This window comes from Neofelis nebulosa, chromosome 10 (genome assembly GCF_028018385.1).
Source record: "Neofelis nebulosa isolate mNeoNeb1 chromosome 10, mNeoNeb1.pri, whole genome shotgun sequence".
NCBI classification, from domain to species: Eukaryota; Metazoa; Chordata; class Mammalia; order Carnivora; family Felidae; genus Neofelis; species Neofelis nebulosa.
The window spans coordinates 102,809,853-102,832,500 of NC_080791.1; the positions used below are offsets into that span (position 1 = coordinate 102,809,853).

General features: G+C 44.0%; 1 protein-coding gene across 13 annotated transcripts in view; it reads left to right on the plus strand.

The window, feature by feature from the left end:
* Positions 1–22,648, plus strand: part of CTNND1 (catenin delta 1) — a 47,519-nt gene that overhangs the window by 11,867 nt on the left and 13,004 nt on the right. For 10 of the 13 annotated variants that reach the window (XM_058689055.1, XM_058689060.1, XM_058689050.1 and 7 more), the window contains 6 exons: positions 11,552–11,670; positions 12,914–13,204; positions 15,418–15,489; positions 16,561–16,713; positions 17,377–17,912; positions 21,258–21,721. In XM_058689055.1, the coding sequence (XP_058545038.1) occupies positions 13,010–13,204; positions 15,418–15,489; positions 16,561–16,713; positions 17,377–17,912; positions 21,258–21,721 (1,420 nt within the window). In that variant the 5' untranslated portion in view covers positions 11,552–11,670; positions 12,914–13,009. Of the gene's footprint in view, positions 1–11,551; positions 11,671–12,913; positions 13,225–15,417; positions 15,490–16,560; positions 16,714–17,376; positions 17,913–21,257; positions 21,722–22,648 lie in introns of those variants that run through there. The other 3 variants (XM_058689051.1, XM_058689062.1, XM_058689061.1) reach the window with 3 other exon arrangements.

Below are 22,648 nucleotides of genomic sequence, written 5' to 3' on the forward strand. Positions count from 1 at the left end.
ATCCAAAGCAGCTACAGGCTCCGAGCTGTCAGCACAGAGCCCGATGCATCGAAGTCAGACCCTTAACCAACTAAGTCACCCAGGCACTCCAATTTTTTTTTTAAGTTTATTCATTTAAGTAATCTCTACACCCTACATGGGGCTCGAACTCCTAACCCTGAGTTCAAGTCTCACACTCCTCTCACTGAGCCAGCTACGTGCCCCAGAAATTATATTTAAAATAACTTTTTAAAATGTTTATTTCTTTTCGAGAGAGATAGTATGAGCAGGGGAGGGGCAGAGAGAGGGGAACAGAGGGTCCAAAGTGTGCTCCGTGCTGACAGCAGGGAGCCCTATGTGGGGCTTGAACTCATGAACTGTGAGACTTGAGCTGAAGTCCCAACACTTAACTGACCAAGCCACACAGGTACTAACCTCCAGCTCCCCCCCCCCCCCCCCCCGCCGCCGCCAAGATTGTATTTTTCGAAAAAAAAAGCTTCCCAGGTGATTCTGATCACTCAGGTTTGAGGACCATAAAACCTGAACGTTTTGAGTTAAGCTGCATATCTATGTGATTTCTCACATGGGTGGTTATTTAATTAGAATGAGAAGTAGACAAGAATAGTTTGTGGTAGTGGACTTGGTGAGAAGGTGGCTAATTTGAAGTTTTCTACCTCTGTATCTATCCTGTATTGTTTTGTAATTACAGATGCCACCGCCTGATTTGGGGGTTATGCCAGCACTCAGCATGGTATGGAGGACTTGCCTGTTGTGAGGGAAGGGAAACTTTTGGACCATATCTCCATTTTCCCCTCTCCATTTTGAAATTGTGGAACAAATTCAGGAGAGGATGTTCTCGTTGAAACTCAGCTGGACAATTTGTTTAAATCTCCACAGGAAGGGCCATTGTTACTTCCTGTCTGAAAAGGAAGTGCTGGCTTCCTTCCCTTCCTCCTTGGCTAACTCAGGCCCACTTCAAATATGGGTGGGGGAGGGGCTGATCACGTTAATAGTCTTGACCGGCTACCCGTGCCTCGGGAAATCATTGTTCAGCTGTGGAAACCTAATGTTCATTCCCTTCTTTCCGAATTTGAAATGTGGAGACGGGTGCAGTGTGGGCTCTTGTCTCCTTGCCCTTGTGAGAGCCCTGAGCTGGGTTTGGCGGTTGCAGTCCAGGAAGCCTCCCAATCTCCCAGGCATTACTTTACATTCAACCTTCTACCTCCCCTGTATTCCCTGACATTTGAAAATAGATGAAGGAGTTGTAGGGAAGAAACTGAAATCCATTTGACACTGAGGAGTAGGTTGCAGAAAGGAGAACATAATTGGGCAGAAGGGAGTGGGTGACAAAGGTTTCTTATTTTTAAATTGAGCCAAGAAAACATTCCTTCTAAGTGGGGCCAGTTGGCACTCTTCCTGCTATTTTAGTCCAGGCTTCTCCTTCCTACTGGCTAGTCAATTGTATTAAGTGTTTGATGTGAGTTTGAACTGTGGTCTCTGGGGTTGGGGGGAGGGAGAGTGGTGGAAACAGCTGGTGCCTTCATCAAGCTATCTCAATTACGCTTCTTTTCAGAGTGTTTGGGGGTGGGAGGGGTGGAGGAATTGGATGTATGTTAGCAGAGCCCCAGCAACTCCCATGTAGTGGGATTGGATTGTCAGGCACTCTTAATACCATGTGGGATGTTGGCTAGTTGGAATGTAACTAAACCTTTCTCAGTCACATTCTTTTCTCTGCCTCCCCTCCCTCTAATTCTTTCAGCTTTGGGCCTGATTTGGAAAGGGGTATGTGGGAAGTTAGATAGCAAAACAGATTCATGCTTTTCCAACCATTGAGTATTCAGCTAAGTCTTGGGCCCCTCCATTGACTTTCTTCTTACCCATTCATTATTCCTTTGGTTGGGTTTTTGAAATATGTCTGCAAACAGCCAGAGATACAGTTAGAACCAGGACCTTTGGTGAAGTCATGATGAATTGTAATCGGTTGGCTATATTGGTCTCCTTCCCTCCCTCACACCCTGGGGTGACTGTATTTCTGAGTCAGCACGGCTTTTCTGTCTCACCTGCTCAATTTGAGGCAGACAACCTGCCAAGCATCCTTTTGGAGCATTAGCAGGAGTACTGATAATGGGTGTATCCAGTTCTCTGTCTGGGATGAGTCTTTGACAACCCTGTTTTTTTGTTTTTTATAGGTATCCCAGAAAACCCCCACCAGATTATTTTTTATCTCTTTTTTGTATAACTACCTCACACAATATTGCTTAACTGAGTGATGTATTTGGCCTGGGCTGTGATGAGGGAGAATGGGACAAGAATACATTTAACAGTTGTTACTACTTTTTCAGTTATTCTTGAGAGAAAAAGGGAGTTTGTCTGATTCAGTGCTAGGTGAGAGATCTTAAACTTTTTTTGTGTATGCTTCAGTGATAGAATAGAGTTTGCAGTGGCTAGGCTCTACTGTTGAAGTTCTGTTCTAAAACACAGTGTTAAGTGCCCACTTTGCTACCCAGCTCTAGAATGGCTGACTCTTGTGTATATTCCTCCCCACCTGGTTATGTCAGATTCAGATATTGGCTAATTCCTTCTAAGTTGTGTTGTTTCAGACTTAGGCTCCTTTTGTATCATATACTAATCGAAATCAGGGTTCAGCCCAGAGTACTTCTAGCAGATCCAAGAAGAAGGATAAAGGAGTTTGTAGGAGAAAGCAAAGGAGGAGAAAAGCTGAGAAATGATAACATATTACTAGTTCATTGACTGGAATGTCACCTGGTTGAAGGACTCTGGGCTGAGCCTGTGCTTTGCTTTATTCAAAGGGAATTGAGCCCTGTGGGCAAAGGGTGTTACTTTTTTGGATTTCAAGACTCTCTGGCTAATAGATTAGCTTGACTTCTATCTGCATCTTTGCTTCTGGGGTTTTGGGCTAACCTCCATGGGGTTTGTACAAGATAATAGAAGAATGTATCATTTATCCCATTCTTGGAATTAGCTGAGGACCCTTATTAGAAAGGGAGGGTTTTTTTTTTTTTTTTCTTTTTCTGAAGAGGTTCCAAATCTACAGGCCCTGACCCACTCCGGGGGAGCAGTGAACAGGAAAAGGTTGCGGTCTTGACCGCTTTGCCACCAGAACTACTGTGCAATACTTGGCTACATCTCATTCCCTGGGGAAGCGAGAACTTTGCTCCCAGCACCTGCTGGTGCTTATCCTGCCCCTTTGTAGGGTGGAGTCTGCTGCCTTTGTTTGTTCTCTGTGAGGCCTCTAGGAATCAACTTTATGCTTGTGGGGAAAAGGGCTTGAAAGACTTTGAAAACTGGAAATGGGTGATAGAGAAGGTGACAGAAGATGTGTTTTAAAGTAGTTCTCCAGGTGGGAATGTTCTATTGACTGAATCCAGAGCAGCAATCCGATTGCCATAGTGAAGTTCTCTTTGGGATGTATCACATGTAGCTGAACTGAATATAACAGCAGCAGTAGCTCTAACATCCCCAATGCAGTGCCTCCAAAGTGAAGAAGCCTTGCCAAGTAGGAATCTTAAGAATCCCCTCACCCCTTTCAAACCCTTAGATCCATGCACAGTATCTTTCTGCGGATTCTCAAAGGCCTGAGCTTTGTCCTATGTAGTGTTGGCTTGAGGCAGGGAGGAGGGTTGTTTTCCCGAACATGATAAGGAACTGAGCAGGGCAAAGTGGGAGCTCTGACTGGTGATTGGTAGACAGGATGCCCTGGAATGCGGTTGGCCTGCAGCCCAGAATCCAGCACTTTGTATTTGTTTGTTTCTGGGAGACTGTGGTCTGGTGCTACTGTGACAGGAAGTGAGAAAGCTGGGAGTGGGGAGCGGAGAGGGGCGATGCCTTTGTGGTTCTCCTGTGAAATCTCTTTGTCCCTGGAGAGCAGCTCTGCTCCAGGGCTCTACTGAGAAGAGAGCAGCCTTTGTGTGTCTAATGGGTCTCAGGGCATCTAAGCTACTCTGAGGGATGAGGGAGTGTGAATTCGGACCGTGGCCTTCTCAGCGCTCGAATTCTGTAAATGGCCTCCACGTCCTAGCATTGGGGAATCTCACTGAGTTTTATGTGTGTTACTGTTATTTATAGATTTCTAGGATTTAATTAAGAAAGGAATTCTAGAAAGAGATGTTTGTTTATATGATGTTTATTCACTCTGTATGTTGCAGGTACTTTGGTCTGAAAGGGACAGAGAGAAGTGGGTGTTGCTGGGGCCCAACACTTTAGGTTTCATCTCTCCAGTTGGCACCCTACTACATACAGAGCCAGAGAAACCCACCCATTCTTTGATTTCACTATTGAGAGGTACTGGCAATTCACTGTTGGCACATAACTAAGGAATGGTTGGTAGTTTCCTAGGATATGTTCCCCCCCTCTGTCTAGACTGAAATAGCACCTGTAGCACTCTCTGTTCTCCTCCTCCCTCCTTTCCCCCTTGTTTTGTGTTTTCCCTGCCCTCCATTCCAGCTGTGAAACAGGCATCTCTTCTCACTTTGTGGATTGGGTGGCTGAGTCCTCAACTTCTTGCCAAGCTGGCTAGTCCCTGAGCACACATACAAATCGGCCTTTGATTGCTCAGGAGGACAGCTGCCCCAGAGGCAGATTGCTAACATACCGCTAGAACAATCCTTCCCCTCTGTTCTGATGCTGGCCAGCACAATCTTCCCCGATTCTAGTTCCTTCTGTTTCCCACCCCACTCTGATCTCTGCTTTTGGTTTAGTGAGATGCCACATTAAAAATGAGAGTAGGGATATTTGTGATTAGGTTTTCTTTCTTGAGATCTGGATGATTTGAGAATGTGGCATGTAGCCAGATTTCTAGAGCAGGCTCTGCAGAGGAAAAGTAGGTGATTATGTAAAAAGTTGTATTACTTTTTGCCCCTAGCATTTTCCCTTCTGAGTTCTCGTTCCTTTATAAAATGGGATATAAATCTGAAGTAGACTGTAAGCTATTCTTCCTCAGAATCAAGTAAGTCTTACTCATTAAAGTGAAGGTAAGACCCAAAAGTCTATCTGCTTCCATGCCATCCTCCCCATGCCATTACTTTTGGTCAGTTTCTCTGTTGGAATTAGAATGACTTTTAACCGCAAGACCCATTGGAAGTTCAGACTTCTTTTACTCCATTGGGAAGAAGGAACACGAACTTGGAGCAGAACAGATGAGTTTCCACCACTCACTGGCTCTATGACCTTGGGCAAGATACTGAGTTCTTCTGATGTAGAGTTTACTCATTTATAAAAAGGGTCCAGTGTCACCCCAGAGGCCATTGAGAAGATTATTGTGATAACTTATGGGGGACATCAGTAATTAATTCATAACTTTTCTTCCCCTGTAAGGTCAGATTTTCTTCTTTAAAGTAGGGAAAAACCTTTCCTTCAGCTGTCTGTCCTATAGATGAAACAGGACCTTCACACTTCCTCTCATTTCCTCATAGACTCTGTTGCTTGTCTCAAAAGGGAGATATATTCTACACCTGGGGGAAGGGGTGTCTTAGCTCTTTTCAGTGCTTTGAGGAAGCGGGACTGCAAACGTGACTCAATTGCATGCTTTCAGCTTGTCCAAGCCCCATCAGAGGACAGGCAAAGAAATGGTGAGAATACCATAGATAGAAAGTGAGGGGGTTTGGTGAGAAGGTGCCTCCTTAAAAAAGGAATGTGAGCTCAGACAGTTGGGTGACCTCTAGAAAACCCTAAGGTTAAGCTTTTTTCCCATGTGTGTTTTTTTTTTTTTTTTTTTTTCTCCCCTAGCCTAGGCTAGGGAAGGGTATAAGGTGTCCTTGTTAATTTTAGGATTTCTGTTTTATGACACAGGAGTTACACAATACCTTTCCATTTTGATTAGACTTTTTCTCATTTCCCATTGTGTGTACTTGACCTCCCTCTTTTTTTCTCCCTTCTCCTGTAGGAAGGAGAAAGGCATTTGGCCTCTCCCCTTCAGTCTGACACCTCCTTCTGGTTTTTTGCCCCTCCCTCTTATCTTTGTTTCCTTATCGGCCTCTCCCTAAAGCTCTGCTTTCTCCTTATAAGGCTAGGTGAGGCTCCTTTGGCAGGGTTGCATCAGGGATCCAGGTAAGTAACTCCCGTGTCTCAGACCTTCAGGATTGAGAGAAAATTCAGCGTTGGCTGGCCCAGTGGAGGGCCTTGGAGAGGCACGTGGGTAATGGGGGAGGAGAAAGAGGCGGCCTGGCCTGAGAGATCAGAAGGACTTGTTAGACCAGTCCTGTGTGTGTGTCATACGTGCCCCAGAGAGAAGCAGGTTTTGTCTCTTTCCATAGCCTTTCAGTCCTGGGCCCCTCACTAACTGAGAGCCACACCCTTCCTTTTTTTCAAAGCCAGTCTAGCATTCATCCATTTAGTATGTTATGGTTTGGGGGGTTCCCAGAATACTTGGTAGGGGAAAAGAACAAGGAGAATATTCCACCTGGTTTCCGAATTTAGGGTCAAGATGATGGAGGCGATTTTTTTTTTTTTTTTTTCTTTTAAAGTCACAGTAAAAGCTAAAACCTGATGAGTAACTTTGGGTCAGGATTATAAGACTGAAGTGAGTTTAACGTGTCCTGTTGACCTGTAGAGATTGCCAGCTCAACCTCCTTTTAACAAAGAGTATTTAAAGAAAAAACAACTTCAAACTATTGTGTATTTATTTTCCTTCTTTTCTGAACTCCAATCAGAAGTATCACTCGTTTCTAAGAGGACAGTGATTTGTCAGAGACTCCCTTATATCAGAGAGATTCATGGTGGACACAGTGAGACCCAGGCTTTCCCTGGGAAAGTGAAAGTCCCCAGTCTGCCTTTTGGGTGCTCTTAAGTGGAGAAGCTGGGCCCCACATCAGGCAGATCCACGGGGAGGCTCAGAAACCGCTAACACCTGAGACAAGGCCATTTCCGGAATATTGGATTTGTAACTCTGAGAAGTGGTCAGTTGAGATCGTGAAGTGAGGGGGTCTTCTTTAGGTCTTAATGCAAATCATGTCCAGGGACTTGGCTTAGGGTGGGAGTGAGTCTTCCCAACAAAAGGAGGTATACTGGAATTGTTCTCACTGAGTTTGGGATGGTGGAACATCAGGTGGTGGGTGGGGTACTTAGATCTTGGACTCTGGTACAAGCGCTCTTTGTGAGAAGAAGCCAGAGAAAAACTACTGACAAAATATATTCCTTTAATTTAAAAATAAAATGGCAACCTTCTGTGTGTATGTTTGAACAGGAGTAATTGCTTTGAATTTTGGAGCAAGTGCTATTTAAGGCAAACAAATGCCTTTTAGGGGTCTAGAAGACCTACTTTTGTTGGCTTGAGTGTTATGTAGTACAGCTCTGTGGCGTTACAGGTGCTATGTTCTATTGATTGGTATTCTTCAGTATGAGGCTCAGTGTGCTTTAAAAAAATTTTTTTTAATGTTTTTATTTATTTTTTGAGAGAGAGAGAAAGATAGAGCATGAGTGCGGGAGGGGCAGAGATAGAGGGAGACAGAATCCAAAGCAGGCTTCAGGCTCTGAGCTGTCAGCACAGAGCCCTACATGGGGCTCGAACCCATGAACCACGAGATCATGACCCCAGCTGAAGTCAGACATTCAACCATCTGAGCCACCCAGGCGCCCCTCAGTGTGCTTTTTAGAACCACCATTTGAAATTCCTAGGATGACCTAGAAGAGGAGTTTTGCTTATTCTTGCTTTTGGAAGGAAGGCAGAACTTTGTGACATTGGTTTTAATTTCATGATGAATAAAAAGGAAGGAAGGAGGAGAACTGGCTTTGGGATTGGCTACAGAAAATTTCTTTCCTAAGAACCCCAAAGACTATTTTGTGGGGCTTAGGACATACTTTTTCCTCTTTCCATAAGGGCTAGCTTGCCTAATTCTGGTCATATCTTTATTGGATATGTTTATCAGGATAGCATGGATGTCAGAGTCACCCAGCCTATAGGTTTACATATATGAGCCCATTAAAGTTAAGCCTTGATAAGTAATAAAAATGCAGATTGCTTGGGTTATAACTTCCCCTGCGAGCTAGTTCTCACAGCTAGTTTTTGGCAGACATAGGACTTGAACCCCAGGTCTTCTGACCCTAATCTGGAGTTTTATTTTGTTTTTCCCTTTGAGAGTGTGAAGAGTTCCTCTAGTTTACTGGTCTGCTATAAAGCAGAGAGGGGAGCATGTGGAAACGTGTGTTTTATTCAAAAGACCTATTAACACCACCAAACTCTAGTCCTTTGTGGTAGCTATTTGTAGCAGTGTTTGTATTAGTAACCATATTAATAGCTTTCTGTGTGTCAAGTCATTTTTCTAAGCATTTTATGTGGATTGTCTTATGTACTTCTTACAACTACCCTTACATGTATTTTATTTCCCCATTTTACAGAAAAGGAACCTGAGGGTTAGAGATTAAGTGGTACTTTGCCCAAAGTCCTATAGCTAAGAAACAGTGGAGTTGGGATTTGAACCTAGTCTGATTCTAAAGTCTGTATTTTTAACTTCTAAAAATCATAATTCCAAATTACATTTCTTTGGCTGGGTTACAGTAGAATGGATCATTTCAGGGGACCATGCTATTGCTGATATTTTTTTGCCCAGCTACCTGGTTGGCCTTGTCTGTTTGGTCCTGCTGGGTATTTGATCCAATTTAACTTCTGGTTTTGGATTCTTACAGAAGAGACTGAATTTGTACCATTGTTGAGGCTTTGCTGTAGACTCACAAGTCTGTAGGACCTATGGCTTGTTAGAAGTAAAACCAATTGTAGTCATGGGGCGCCTGGGTGGCTCAGTCGGTTGGGCGTCCGACTTCAGCTCAGGTCATGATCTTGCGGTCCGTGGGTTCGAGCCCCGCGTCGGGCTCTGGGCTGATGGCTTGGAGCCTGGAGCCTACTTCGGATGCTATGACTCCCTCTCTCTCTGCCCCTCCCCCGTTCATGCTCTGTCTCTCTCTGTCTCAAAAATAAATAAAACGTTAAAAAAAATAAAAAAAAAAAAACAACAAACAAACCCCAATTGTACTCTTAAGGGAAAGTACAGTCTTAAGGAAATAGCAGGGCTCACTTTATGTGTGGCCTTCTCCTGCTCCTTCTCACTTTGAGAATTCCTTGATTCTTTTTGTAGTGAGATCCAGTGTTAACTCATTTGAAAATATTAAGAAAGGTGTTGGCCTGGACTCCCGTGACTTTCTTGACTCTAATTGCCAAAGTCGGTTAATGGTTTGCAGATTCTGGTCTAAACCATAATTTTTGTGTGTGTATGGCATGGAGAAGACTTTGCTTAAGTCTGAGTTGTGAAGCAGTGTTCTATAGCTTGCCAGCAGCTTCATTCTCTCCCCCTACTTCTGCTTGCTTTTTCCTCCCATTTGGTTCTGTTCTTCCACTTATATCTTATATGCAGACATATAAATAAGCCTTTAAGGAAAAATGGAAGCTTCCCCTTCCCCCTTTTCCTGTGATGTTTGGGCAGAAAGCTCAAGGACTGTGGGGAAGAAGGACTGGACTGTCCATCTTCTACTGGGCTTGTAATTTTTGGGCTTGACAGCATGTAGTAGAAAGAGAACACAGGCTTTAGAATGGAATAGATGTGAGTTGATATTCGGAACTTGCTATTAACCTAGACCTTGGGTAATTTCTTCACCTAGAGCCTGTTTTCTCATTTGCAGTAGAACTTACTTCCTTAGGGTTATAAGTATTGCCAAGATAATAAATGTAAAACATTCAGTAATTGTTAGTTCTTTTCACCTTCCCTTTCTCCTTGGTAATAAACTACCAAGGCATCAAATAAGGGGTCAAGAACTTATTATAGCAGATCTGTAATACTCTATGCCCTATGTCCCAGAAACACTGGTCTAGGTGGGACCTCCCTAGTAAATAGAGTTGGAGCAGGGGAACCAGCTCATCCACTCCTTAGAACCCAGTTATGCTCTTGATCCAGTGAGTCTCATCTACTAGTTCACAGAATAGTTTTGGGCTGAGGCATTACCATTAAGTAATATAATTGGGAGATAGAAACTAACTCCTGAAACAACTTAATACCTCACATTTGTATGATGTACATTATCTCACCTGTTTCTCTTAGCAATCCTCAGTTAAACTGGGCTGGTGATGTTGGCATCTTACAGATGAGAACACGGCAGTGACTTTCTGCCATTGTTGGCTAGTGGCAGAGCCAGGACTGGGACCAGTCTTCTGAGTCCTATCCCACACAGCCTCTGCTTCTGCTCTCTTTCAGGCAGAAAATCTCCCCATGCTATTAGGCCCAGGAATCTGACCCTGTCTTTCTGCTTAACTGTGCTGTCCTCTTCTCCAAATTAGAGCCAGGTGGTTGGCCTTTAAAGCCATGAACGTGGGGAAGGATCATGCTTCCTGGCCTAGAGCCCTGGGTAGTTTTCCTACAACCTTCCTTAACCCCTTCTTTTAAACTAAAGCTGTAGGGGTAAAAAGGGGCCGTTTATGGGTGACATAAAAGTGGGTGACAAACAGTTTCTCTGCAGCAGGGAGTGTTTTCACTGTATGCCCCATAATAGTGGTGGTTTGGGCTTTTATTAGTAAAGGAGATTACAGGACAGAGGCTGCCAGAGTGGTAACTGCAGTTTGAGCCCTGTTGAAGCCTAGAACTGGAAGAATCTCTCTTGGGCTTAGAGTCCTCTTGGTATGGAAGGTTCATAGGTCATCGTACATGATGGATAAGGGCAATGGTTAAAATGAAGCAATAGAGAGGAAAAGGGAGCAGCTTTTTTTTTTTTTTTTTTTTTTTTTTTAAATGAGGTTACTTTTCATTAAAGACCCTTGAGTGGCCTGTTGGGATATAGGGTGGGAATAGAAGAACTTGGCAGTGGACCGGAAGGAAGAACAGGAGTTGATAAGTGTGACTGTGGGAGCGCAGAGCCAGGGTAGAAGGAATTTAGACAGGGTTGCCACATTCTTGGATTTAGGTACTGGATCTGCTGGAAGGAGCTTAGTGGTGGAGGACTAATTAGGGAGTTTATTGGGCACCTGTCTATCTGCTCCTCTGGGTGCTCTTGCTTACAGAATACTGCGTATACTTTAAAGCACACGGGCCCAAGGGCCCAAGCATTTGTGTTTGGTGGGGCTCTGGGGAGCGTGGGAAAGGGAACTGAAGCAAAAGGCTCAGCCTAGGCTAGTCCCCACATGTCTTCCCCACTACGACTGTTGCATTGGTTTCTCAATGTCTTTGTGGGCATGCTGGGACTGGGCTTTGAGGTTTCTGCCTTAGAGGTGGGGAGGAGGGGGAAGGGCATTCCAACGACATTTCCCCCCCCAATTTGGTTGCTGGGAATAGGGGGTAAATGAATTTTTATCCATATTATAACCTACCCCTGGTTTTGTACAGAAGTAGTCTATGACAGTAGAATCCAGGTTTTAGTGAAAACTACATCCAATGTCCAAATACCTGAAGACAGAGCAAAGTCCAAAGGGCATTTGTCACATTAAGCAATTCCAAGTCGTATTTTATACATCACTCACTCCCTTCTATTCCCAGATTGTCCTTCTCCCAATACCTGCCCCTGTTCCTCTTATTTTTTAATATTTTGTGTATATATTATTTTCCTCTCATTCCCATTTTTCCTTCCAATATTTCTGCAGCTGTCTCCTTCCTGCTTCCTCCTTGCTGTGGTGGCTGGGATGCTTCTCCCATGATTTTTTGAATCTAGACTGGGCTGTTCTCTGTATTAAGCCAATCAGTTACGACCTTCTCTTAACAGGTGTGTATGGAATTATGTTTCTTAAGAATAAAATTTTTAAGTGTCTTTTTTCTTTAGGGGGTTGATGAGAGGGTGGTGAAGGAGGGGAAGAGAGTTTATTTTAAAACCTGCCTCTTGACATGGTATATTGTGAGCTGGCCGTAAAATCTCCTATAGCCAATTTGTAAGTGAGAAACCTTGTTCAGTCCAACAGTATGACTACAGTGCCCCTCCATTTACTGGCCAACTTGCAGTTAATGTAACAGGATAGGGGGAACTCTTCATTTTTGTATAACTATCATTTATTGTATAACTAGCACACCAACCCTCTAGATACTTGGATATTACCCTGAGTTGGAGTAAGTAAAGATGAAAAATATAGTTGGTTTATTTAGAGCTTTCTGTAGAATAACAGGGATGTAGGAAGTTCCAGCAATTGACTGTCTAGAAATTAGAATATGAACTACTTCAAGGGACAGTTTCAGAGTTTGAGCCTCATGCTCATTTTCCAACTCCCCCAGGGAGGCAAAGGTCGCTGCACGGGTACGTTCACATATGGAATTTTTGTGGGTTTTTTTGCTCCCTTGTCTCCTTTAGCTAAGGCACACGGTTTGCCTTCCAGTATCGTAGTACAGTTTTGAAACATAGAAAGGCCCCTTCATGAATGTATTAAATATGGGGGCCTTCACTTTGTTTCCTGCATTTGATAGCAAGTTTTTAATATTTCCATTTTTAATTGGCCTTCTAATTTAGCATTTTCATTTAGTGTATTTTGCCACCACTGCAGCAATTTCAGTGTTCAGATTTGGGGAGGTTGAGGAAGATCTGTGGACCTGTACTGCCCCCTTACCTCTAACAGTGGCTTGCTCTTGCAGGACAGCGAGTGCTGGTCTGTAATGTGGAGTTACGATTTTCATTGAGTTGATGCCAGCAAATTTTCCCAGGGAAAAATAATCTAGTTTTAATCTCCTGTCACGACTGCAGCCCTTAGCCGTATTCTCCCTCTCGTGCCAACAGTATAGACTTGGATCTAGTTGCACCTTTCCATTCAGTAATTATTTCTGGTGAGGTGTTTACCAAAGGGTAACGGGCAAAGGATCCTGCTTGAGCGGACACTGGTGATGGGCTCCCAGGCTTGATGGTGGCTGGCTTTCTGCATCGCAGTAAAACCACAAGAGGGCATCTTTGGCTCTGGGATTAATGATTCATCTGTCTTCTCTGACCTGTGACCTTTTCTCTCCTCTCTCTTACCTTCTCCCGGTAGTGTGAAGTGAGGGGGCCTTCTCCCTCCTTGCTCCTCCCTCTGTGATCCACACCTTCCTTTTTACCCTGTTCTGCGGCGGCTCCGCCCTTTACCTTCATGGACGACTCAGAGGTGGAGTCGACCGCCAGCATCTTGGCCTCTGTGAAGGAGCAAGAGGCCCAGTTTGAGAAGCTGACCCGGGCGCTGGAGGAGGAGCGGCGCCACGTCTCGGCGCAACTGGAACGCGTCCGGGTCTCACCACAAGATGCCAACCCACTCATGGCCAACGGCACCCTCACCCGCCGGCATCAGGTAACCCATCAGACCTGCAGGTAGGACTCTCCATCAGACCTGCAGGTAGGACTTTGGCATGGTCATAGAGAGGCTATGATCCTACCTGGGAAACTACTTTTCCTCATGGTGCTGGGCTGTCCAGTGCCCATGCTTCATGGTGAACCTATCCAGGGGTGTTAAATACTGATATAAGACACAGGGGATATTGCTGTTCTGCTGAGTTGAGTGGACTTATCTCGAGAAGCATCCGTCTGACTTCTGTTTTGCTGGAGTGGGGTTTCTGGGTTGGGATTCTACATCATGTAATTTTGAGCTGTAATCAAGTTACTTCTGTTTTCTCTGATTTTTTTCCCCCAACTTGGTATCAAAAATTCAAGAAAGTAAATGTCTGCTTAGTGGTTGGTGCAGTTGGGCATCTTGTATTCTCGGCTCCAGTTCAGTCTCCCTCAGGGAACAGTCTGCTCAGAAGGTGTGGCAGTGTCCATAAATTGTGTATTCCCACTCCGTATTGTCGTCCTTCCGTGCTTGTTTTGTTGGCTTTGCAAATCATGTCTTGGAGGGAAGGGATCATTGGTTAGAGCTGGAGAAGGAGCATCGTGCTGCTATTTAACCCAGATAACCACAGGAGCCAGTGGTCTCTGGGTTGGCTGACTTTGTGATGTGACTTGGGGGAGTTGGTGTTAGAAATGAGAAGTATCTTGTGTTTCCTATGGTTTCTCTGGTCTGACTTTGCTGTGATATAATCTGTCTGAGGTTATGCGGGCGTGCGTGCGTGTGTGCGTGTGTGCGTGTGTGTGTGTGTGTAGAGTAGGCATTGCCCAGTAGACTCCATCTTAAGAGATCTCCTGTGGGAACTAACAACAGTGCTTATGCTCCAGCTTATGCTCCAGTTGCCTTTTTCATTGATTATTTATTTTTTAAGACAGAGAAGGTCCCTCGTGCTGAGGAGCATATTGAGTGAGAGGACAGAAGTCCATTTAGGGGATGATCAGGAACTTGGAGGCAGTGTGTTTGCAAGATTCCTAGGATTTTTATAGGAACCAGAATTGAGGGTCAGGAATGAGAGGTATATATGTTAAGGGGAGAGCAGGACTGCTCAGGCTTGGAGGTGGTGGGGAATTCCAGGATTTAGTACAAGATTTCTCTTTCTGTCTCTTTTTTATTTTTAACTTCTGTTCAGCAGTGAAGCCACACCCTTCCTTCTTCCTGAAAATAATGTTTAACTTCCTCTCCCTGCAGCATTACACTCCCTAGGTAATGGGAGAAGGGTGGGGGAAGTCTCCCAAGGTGGCTGGATCTCACAGTTTTCTATTGGAAGAGGAGCAGTCAAATGTATTTTTACATAGTATAACGTTGTCAGATTATTTCCTGCTGCTTAAGACAGAGCAACTTGTGTTCCGTGACTCTAAACATTGGTGAAGATGATATTGAGACAACTGTCTGCTTGAGGGGAATTGGGGTACTCATTTTCTTCCTATTGGAAAGAGAGACTCCTGTCTCTTGCGTCTCTCTGATATGGAAGTTTCCAGTGGTAGTAAAGCATGAAGATGGACGGAGCAATAAAGAAGGCCTTTGGAGGGGCGCCTGGGTGGCTCAGTCGGTTGAGCGTCTGACTTCAGCTCAGGTCACGATCTCGCGGTCCGTGGGTTCGAGCCCCGCGTCGGGCTCTGTGCTGACCCCGCAGAGCCTGGAGCCTGTTTCGGATTCTGTGTCTCCCTCTCTCTCTGACCCTCCCCCATTCATGCTCTGTCTCTCTCTGTCTCAAAAATAAATAAACATTAAAAAAAATTTTTTTAAAAAAAGAAAGCCTTTGGAAACTCCCCAACCTAGCCTTATATTTTTAAGGACTTACCTGAGTCTCTGCTATTTACTCAGTCAATAGTTTTTGAGTGCCTGTTATGTGCCAAGCATTGGTCAGGGCACTGGAAATACATCATTGAACAAAACTGACCAAAAAATGAAAAATAAAAATACAACAAACATCTGCCCTCATAGAGCTTACCTTCTTATACTCCAAAGACCCAGTCTGCTAGTACCAGGCCCAATTCCAGTTTTGAGGAAAGTGCTAAAACTAAGGGGTGATGTTCTTTTATAAGTACTTGACAGAAGGACTCCAGGCCACAAATATCATTTTGAAAGCCCTTTTCCTGTTTGGAAAAAAAGATAATTTGTATTTGATGGAGCAAAGGAAGGCCACAAAATGAATTATCTCCTTGTGGGCTGTGTTTCAGAACGGCCGGTTTGTGGGCGATGCTGACCTTGAGCGACAGAAATTTTCAGATCTGAAACTCAACGGACCCCAGGTAACTTCTTTGGTTCACAGTCTCAGCTGTTTCATTTGTATCTTCTTCCTTCCCCAGCCTATAAGAGCTTATGGGTGTCTTGTAAAGTACATTGTAAGTACTCCCCCCCCCCCACCATTAATTAGGAAAATAGAAAAGTGGAGCTTCAATGTATAGATGATTGTATTTTGGAATGAATCTTAATGGCTGTTGATCTGGTATTTGATCCCTCAATTACTGCATCCCTTTTCTGGAATGGGCGTGCTTCTATTTCTACCTGAAATCTGGTTGGTCTTGAGCCTTAGGCAGTTTCTGAAGGGTACAGAGCCAGTCAGAAGATGGCTCTTTTGGGGATTTTTCTGGTTCATCTTAAAAGTTCTTTATTGGTTGAACTTCTTTTTTGAAGGGTCACTCATAATGTAGATGTAGCTGCGGTTAACACAGATCATATTCACTTTGACGACCAGAACTGGGAAGTTAAATCTGCTGTCTCTGTCACTTGGGTGTTGATGTGGCTATAGTTAACTCAGTTTTTATATATACATACATACATACATACATATATATATATATATATATATATATATATGTATGTATATATATATATGTATGTATGTATATATATATATGTTTTTATATATATATATATACACATATATATGTATACATATATATATATGTAATATTTGAATGTTTATTTTTGAGAGGAGAGACAGCATCAGCAGGGGAGGTGCAGAGAGAGAGGGAGACATAGAATCTGAAGCAGACTCCAGACCCTGAGCTGTCAGCACAGAGTCTGACACGGGGCTTGAACCACAAGCCACAGGATCATGACCTGAGCCAAAGTCGGACACTCAACCGACTGAGCCACCCAGATACCCTTCAGTTCATATTTGTTAGATGACTAGAACTGGGAAATTATAGCTTCTGCTCTTTTGTAGAAGTTCAAAACGTGGGGAAAGCTACCCCTCTGAAAATCCTGGGGCCCATGGAAGATGCATGAGAAGTCTTTGTCTCTAGGGAGACTGCTTGTCATTGGGTTGGACTGTTGATCTTTATGGCTGTTCCTTGCTTTTCCTCTTTTCCATACAGGATCACAGTCACCTTGTGTATAGTACCATTCCCAGGATGCAGGAGCCAGGGCAGATTGTGGAGACCTACACAGAGGAGGACCCGGAGGGAGCCATGTCTGTTGTCTCCGTGGAGACCTCTGATGATGGAACTACTCGGCGCACAGAGACCACAGTAAGCTAAGACTTATATGAGGTCGGGGATGATGGAGGAGGTCTTCTTGTGGGCTTCACTGGGAGGGATTAAGAACTTAATTAGGGTGGGGGCACTGGGGTGGCTCAGTTAGTTAGGCACCTGACTTTAGCTCAGGTCATGATCTCACAGTTCATGAGTTCAAGCCCGATGTCGGGCTCTGCGCTGACAGCTCGGAGCCTGGAGCCTGCTTTGGATTCTGTCTCCCTCTATCTCTGAACCTCCCCTCCTTGTGCTCTCTTTCTCTCTAAAAAAAAAAAATAAACATATAAAAAAATTTAACAATTTAAAAATTAAAAAAAAAAAAATTAAGGTGGATGAAAGGTGTTGAATGTATGTAGTGGAGGCATAAAGAAAGTGGTCTCTGGCCAGACAGGGAATATAGAAGAGATCTGGGAAAATCTAATGGAATGGGGAAGAAAGAAAGACCTTATAAGGTCTATAGTAGCTTCCTTTATAGGCACAGTTACTGTCAGTGCAGCTGTCCTGCCTGGGGACTTCCTCTAAGATGGAGAGGAGGGTAGATGGTAAAGCGTAAGGCATTTCTAGATAAAGTGGCCTGGCAGTAGGGGTTTATTTCATTTCTTAGAGCAGTCTAGAATTTAAGCTTCTATTGTTCACTCTTTTCTCTTTCCTTACTTGAAGGTCAAGAAAGTGGTGAAGACTGTGACAACACGGACAGTACAGCCAGTCCCTATGGGACCAGATGGGCTGCCTGTGGATGCCTCGTCAGTTTCTAACAACTATATCCAGACTCTGGGTCGTGACTTCCGCAAGAATGGCAATGGGGGACCTGGTCCCTATGTGGGGCAAGCAGGCACTGCTACTCTTCCCAGGAACTTCCACTACCCTCCTGATGGATATAGCCGCCACTATGAAGATGGCTATCCAAGTAGCAGTGACAACTATGGCAGTCTGTCCCGGGTGACCCGCATTGAGGAGCGGTATCGGCCCAGCATGGAAGGTTATCGGGCACCTAGTAGACAGGATGTCTATGGGCCCCAGCCCCAGGTTCGGGTAGGTGGGAGCAGTGTGGATCTGCATCGTTTTCATCCAGAGCCTTATGGGCTAGAGGACGACCAACGTAGCATGGGCTATGATGACCTGGATTACGGCATGATGTCTGATTATGGCACTGCCCGTCGGACGGGGACGCCCTCTGACCCTCGCCGACGACTCAGGTAGGGAAGAAAAGGGGAAGGTAAGGGTCTTTTCAAAATAGTGAAAAGGGACAGCTCTTCTTTTTTTTTTTTTTAATTTATTTTGTTCATTTTATTTGTTTTAGAGAGCAAGTGGGGGAGGGGGTAGTGGGAGAGAGAGAATCTCAAGCAGGCTCCACGGTCAGCAGAGTCCATCGCCAGACTTGATCCCACAATCCTGGGTTCATGACCTGAACTGAAATCAAGAGTCAGATGGATGAGCCACCCAGGCTCCCCTCTTCTTTCTCCAAGTGTTTTTGAATAAGAGACACTTGTGTCTTCCCTTCTGTGATTTTACTAAATATTGACTTGCTTTTTTGTCTCTTTTTCATTATAGAAGTCATATATCTAATTATAGAAAATGACTTGTGATGGTTATTGGTCTACATCCTGAAGAATGGCCTTTGCTTCTATGCCAAGAGTTTCTGCTGTTTCTTTCTAACCCCCAGTTAGAGATAGGCAGCATCACAAAGGAGCTTGGTGCCTGAGGCTGTGGGACACTCCCTTGCTCTTGTGAATTTCTTCAGCATCTGATTTGGTATTCAGAGTTGAGGGTTTTAGGCTTTCTAGGCCAGAATAGACAGTGAAGGGAGAACCCTCCCCGTGGTGATTTTAATCTCAAGTTAAAAACAAACCTTGACCTCACAAAAGCCCAAATTGACACTGTGTTTTGGTTCTTACATTTGATTATAAAATGAAATGGGGGTGGCATCCTTTGAGGGTGGTACATTAGTGACATTCTGAAAGGTCACTAAGCAGCTGCCTCTTCTGACTTTACTACTCATCCCGGAGGATTCTTTGGTGATCTGAAAAAGGGCATGATTGATTGATGTTTGGGCTGGTAGATGGTTTGCCTTGAGAGAATGCTTTGGAATGGGGGTTGGCAAACCTTTTCTGTGAAGGACTAGATAGAACCATTTTAGGCTTTGCGGGCCATGTATAATTTTTGTTGTGTGTTGTTGTTCTTTTTACAAACTTTTAAAAATATAGAAGCCCATTTTTAGCTCTGGGGCTGTGCAAAAACAAGTTTGGCCCATAGGCTGCCAACTCTGCTTTAGATTAAATCAGAGACATAGTGTTTACTAGGCAAGGAAAAATAAGAAGTAAAGGGGAAGATGTATAGATGTCTTGATGGTAAGGGTATCCTAGCAGCTGTTGCTGAATTTCTCTATGGGATCATAACCTTCTAAAGCAAATGCCTTTGTGCTCATTTTCCTCATATTAGGTAGCTTTGGTTAATAATGAACTGGGCTGGGCCCAGGGGTAGAGGCCCCATTATCTAAGCCTGAGTCACTCACCTTTTAGGTATTGTATCATTTGGACAGCTAGTCCAACTCCCATGTGACTCACCTTTCATTGGGGGGAGAGGGCAGTGGGGTGGGCATCAGACCTCAGCTGGTGCAACATGGAGCACTGGTAGATAACAGCTATCACCAAAGAGTCTGCCCAGGGTGTTGGCCCTTCTGCTTGTTAACAAATCTGCCTTTCTGACTTCCTCATTAGTAGAGTGATTGGACCTAGGCAGGTGTGGGTGGCCAGGTCATTCTCTGCTGTCCCTTGCTGTGGCAATTGACATAGAGAGCGTCTGGGGCCTGGTTCTTGGGTCTGTTCCAGGGTGGCACTGGACTTGGAAACCTGCTTGACTAGCAAGAACATTTGCTGCTTCCTGCTCTAGGCCTAGGAGAGTAATACAAGGTCAAACGGAAACAGTAAGGCAGAATGATTAGTGGAAAAAGCACTGAACCAGAAGACTTCTAGTTGTGCCTTTGCCACTAGCTATATAGCCTCAAGCAAGTCATTTAATCTTTCTGGGTACAGCTTTGTTATTTGTAAAACAAGGGAAAGAATGTCATGATCCACTGCTTGTAAAAGAAGGAAATACAACCGAGTGACCAACATCTTGGTTATAGCAATTGTTTTTGTGATTGGTTATATTAAAATAATAATCAAAGTAAAATATGCTCACTAAAAACTAGAAAACCCAGAAAGGCACACCATCCATTGATAAAGACCTATGGTTAACATTTGGTGTGTTTCCTTTCCTTTGGTGTGAGTTCTTTTTTCCTATGCAGGTAAACATACCCTGACTTTCTTTTTTTCTTCTGCTAAACTGGAATCTTACTTAAAATACTGTTCAGTAGCTTATTTTTAAAACTCAGCTCTATAACCTGTTCATTTTGTTTCAATGATATTAAAAAATAGTGATTTTTACTAAATGCTTCGTCCATCTGAGTTGCTGTTGAGTGGTTGATGTTGACAGCTTTGAGGCAGGCCCTTGGTTCCTGGCTAACCTTGAGGGTTGGGCTGACAGTGGGAGGGGTTTTGTGGAACAAACAACAGACTCATTTGGAGAGTTCCACACAATAGATTCTCCTCTCTCCTATGGGAGCCAAAGAGTGAGATGAGCTCACAGATAATGGGTCTCTTCCTTCCTGGTGGTTATGAATAAATAATAGTGTGACAGATTCACCCTCTAGTGGTTGCTGGTAGTACTGATATAGGAAGAATTCTGGTTAGACTTCTCTAAACCTTCAGTTGCTTTGTTTTTGTACTTTTCTTGGTGACTGGGTATCCCAAATGCTGTGGTGTTCTGTAGCCTCTGTTTTGACAGAATCTGAGGTATTTAGAAATTAGAGGCTAGAAATCCTATCTCAAACATATTTGTTGAATAGCAGAGATGACGTTGGGGTGGACTGTGAAAATTAATGTTCAGGCTCATACCAAAGCAAAGTCCTCATGTGATGTACCAAGAAGGCATGTACTGTTTTTACTCTTATCACCTCCTCTCTTATAATTTCCAAAATACGATAAGGAGAGGGTTAAATAAGAAGTGTGTTTAAGGGTCTAATCCCAGCAGCTGTTTCCTGTGTGTAAATGCCTCATTTCCTGTTTAGCTAAAGGCTTGTAAGAACTGTTCTCAGACATTGTTTGCTGACTTCTTTGGTTTAACCCTGTCATCTGAGTGTTTATTTCAGTCTCTATCCAGAGAGGTTAGCTGTCAGGTATCATTTAAGTGCTAAGCAGTCAGGATTTGGTTCTTTTTTTGTGATTAACGTCTCTGAATATTTGTTACTCTCTTCCAAGCTAGTAAACTTGATAGGAAAAAAAGGTAGTTTTAATCTAAATGCAGATGCCTTTAAAATTGTTACCTTCTCTCCTTAAAAAAATTGATCAACGCATCATTTATGCAAAGGAGAGGTAAGATCTAGTGTACTGGAGCTGAAGTTACTCTTGCCTTGGAGGTGAGGGGTAATGGGAGCTCACCGGGAAACCAGACTCAACAACTTGATGTATTCGTCTTTCCTCTTGGTTTTTCCAACACTGCAGGAGCTATGAAGACATGATTGGTGAGGAGGTGCCATCGGACCAGTACTATTGGGCTCCTCTGGCCCAGCATGAACGGGGAAGTTTAGCAAGCTTGGATAGCTTGCGCAAGGGAGGGCCACCACCTCCCAACTGGAGACAGCCAGAGCTGCCAGAGGTGATAGCCATGTTAGGGTTCCGCCTGGATGCTGTCAAGTCTAATGCAGCTGCGTACCTGCAACACTTGTGCTATCGCAATGACAAGGTGAAGACCGACGTTCGGAAGCTCAAGGGAATCCCAGTACTGGTGGGGCTGTTAGACCACCCCAAAAAGGAAGTGCATCTTGGAGCCTGTGGAGCTCTCAAGAATATCTCTTTTGGGCGTGACCAGGATAACAAGATCGCCATAAAAAACTGTGATGGTGTTCCTGCCCTTGTGCGATTGCTCCGAAAGGCTCGTGATATGGACCTCACTGAAGTCATTACTGGTGAGTTACAAGCACAAGAGGACTGCTTGGTTGGGGTTACTCTTACCCCTAGAGATGTTGAGAGCTAGAAGGATTTCCAGTCCTTTTATTTTTGAGTCAAGGTCGTGAACTGGTGGTCTTTGGGTCAAATCCATCTCACAGATTTGTTTGGATCACACAAGGTTTTCAAAATTTTAAAGAATTGGTTGCTGATGTTTAAAATTCAGAAGATTTCACTTAAAATTCCAGATTCTTGGCTTCTGGTAAAAACGTGCAAGGATTGGTAACAGTGGGTTTATTTTGCTCCCTGACAGTTGGTCTGAGCTGATTGGTACGTGTGCACTCCGGTTTGCAATAATCCTGAACGTATTCTATTGCCTTTAGCCAACTACTGCCATGTAGGAAGTTGTCTCCCAAACACTGAAGCTGGGTGTCTGCCGTTTTTCTACTCTCTTGTAATTTCTTTTAAGTATCTGCTTCTGACATACCTGCCTGGCGTGTGTAGACAATCGAGCTTGTGGCCCTTGCTTTAGAAGAGTTGTTTTTCATGTTGTGGGTCGTGATTCATTAGTGCATATTAAATACAGTTTTGTGAATCCCAATCAGTATTTCAAGAGAAAGAGAGAACAAAAAATAGGGTAGATTATTAGTTCTTAGGACTGATCTTGCCCATCAGGGGACATTTGCAATGTCTGGAGACAGACAACTTGGCTTGTGGGGAGTGCTACTGGCATCTAATGAGTAAAAGCCAGAGATGCTAAACATCTAACAGTGGACAGGTCAGCTTCCCACAACAAAGAATTATCTGGCCTAAAAGGTCAGTGGCGCTGAAGTTGAGAAACTCTGGTAGAGATAGCCCAGAGAGCATTGCTTATAGTAAGTATTACTTTATGAAATTTTATTTCATGACATGTATGTATGTATGTGTATGTTGAGCCATAATGTATA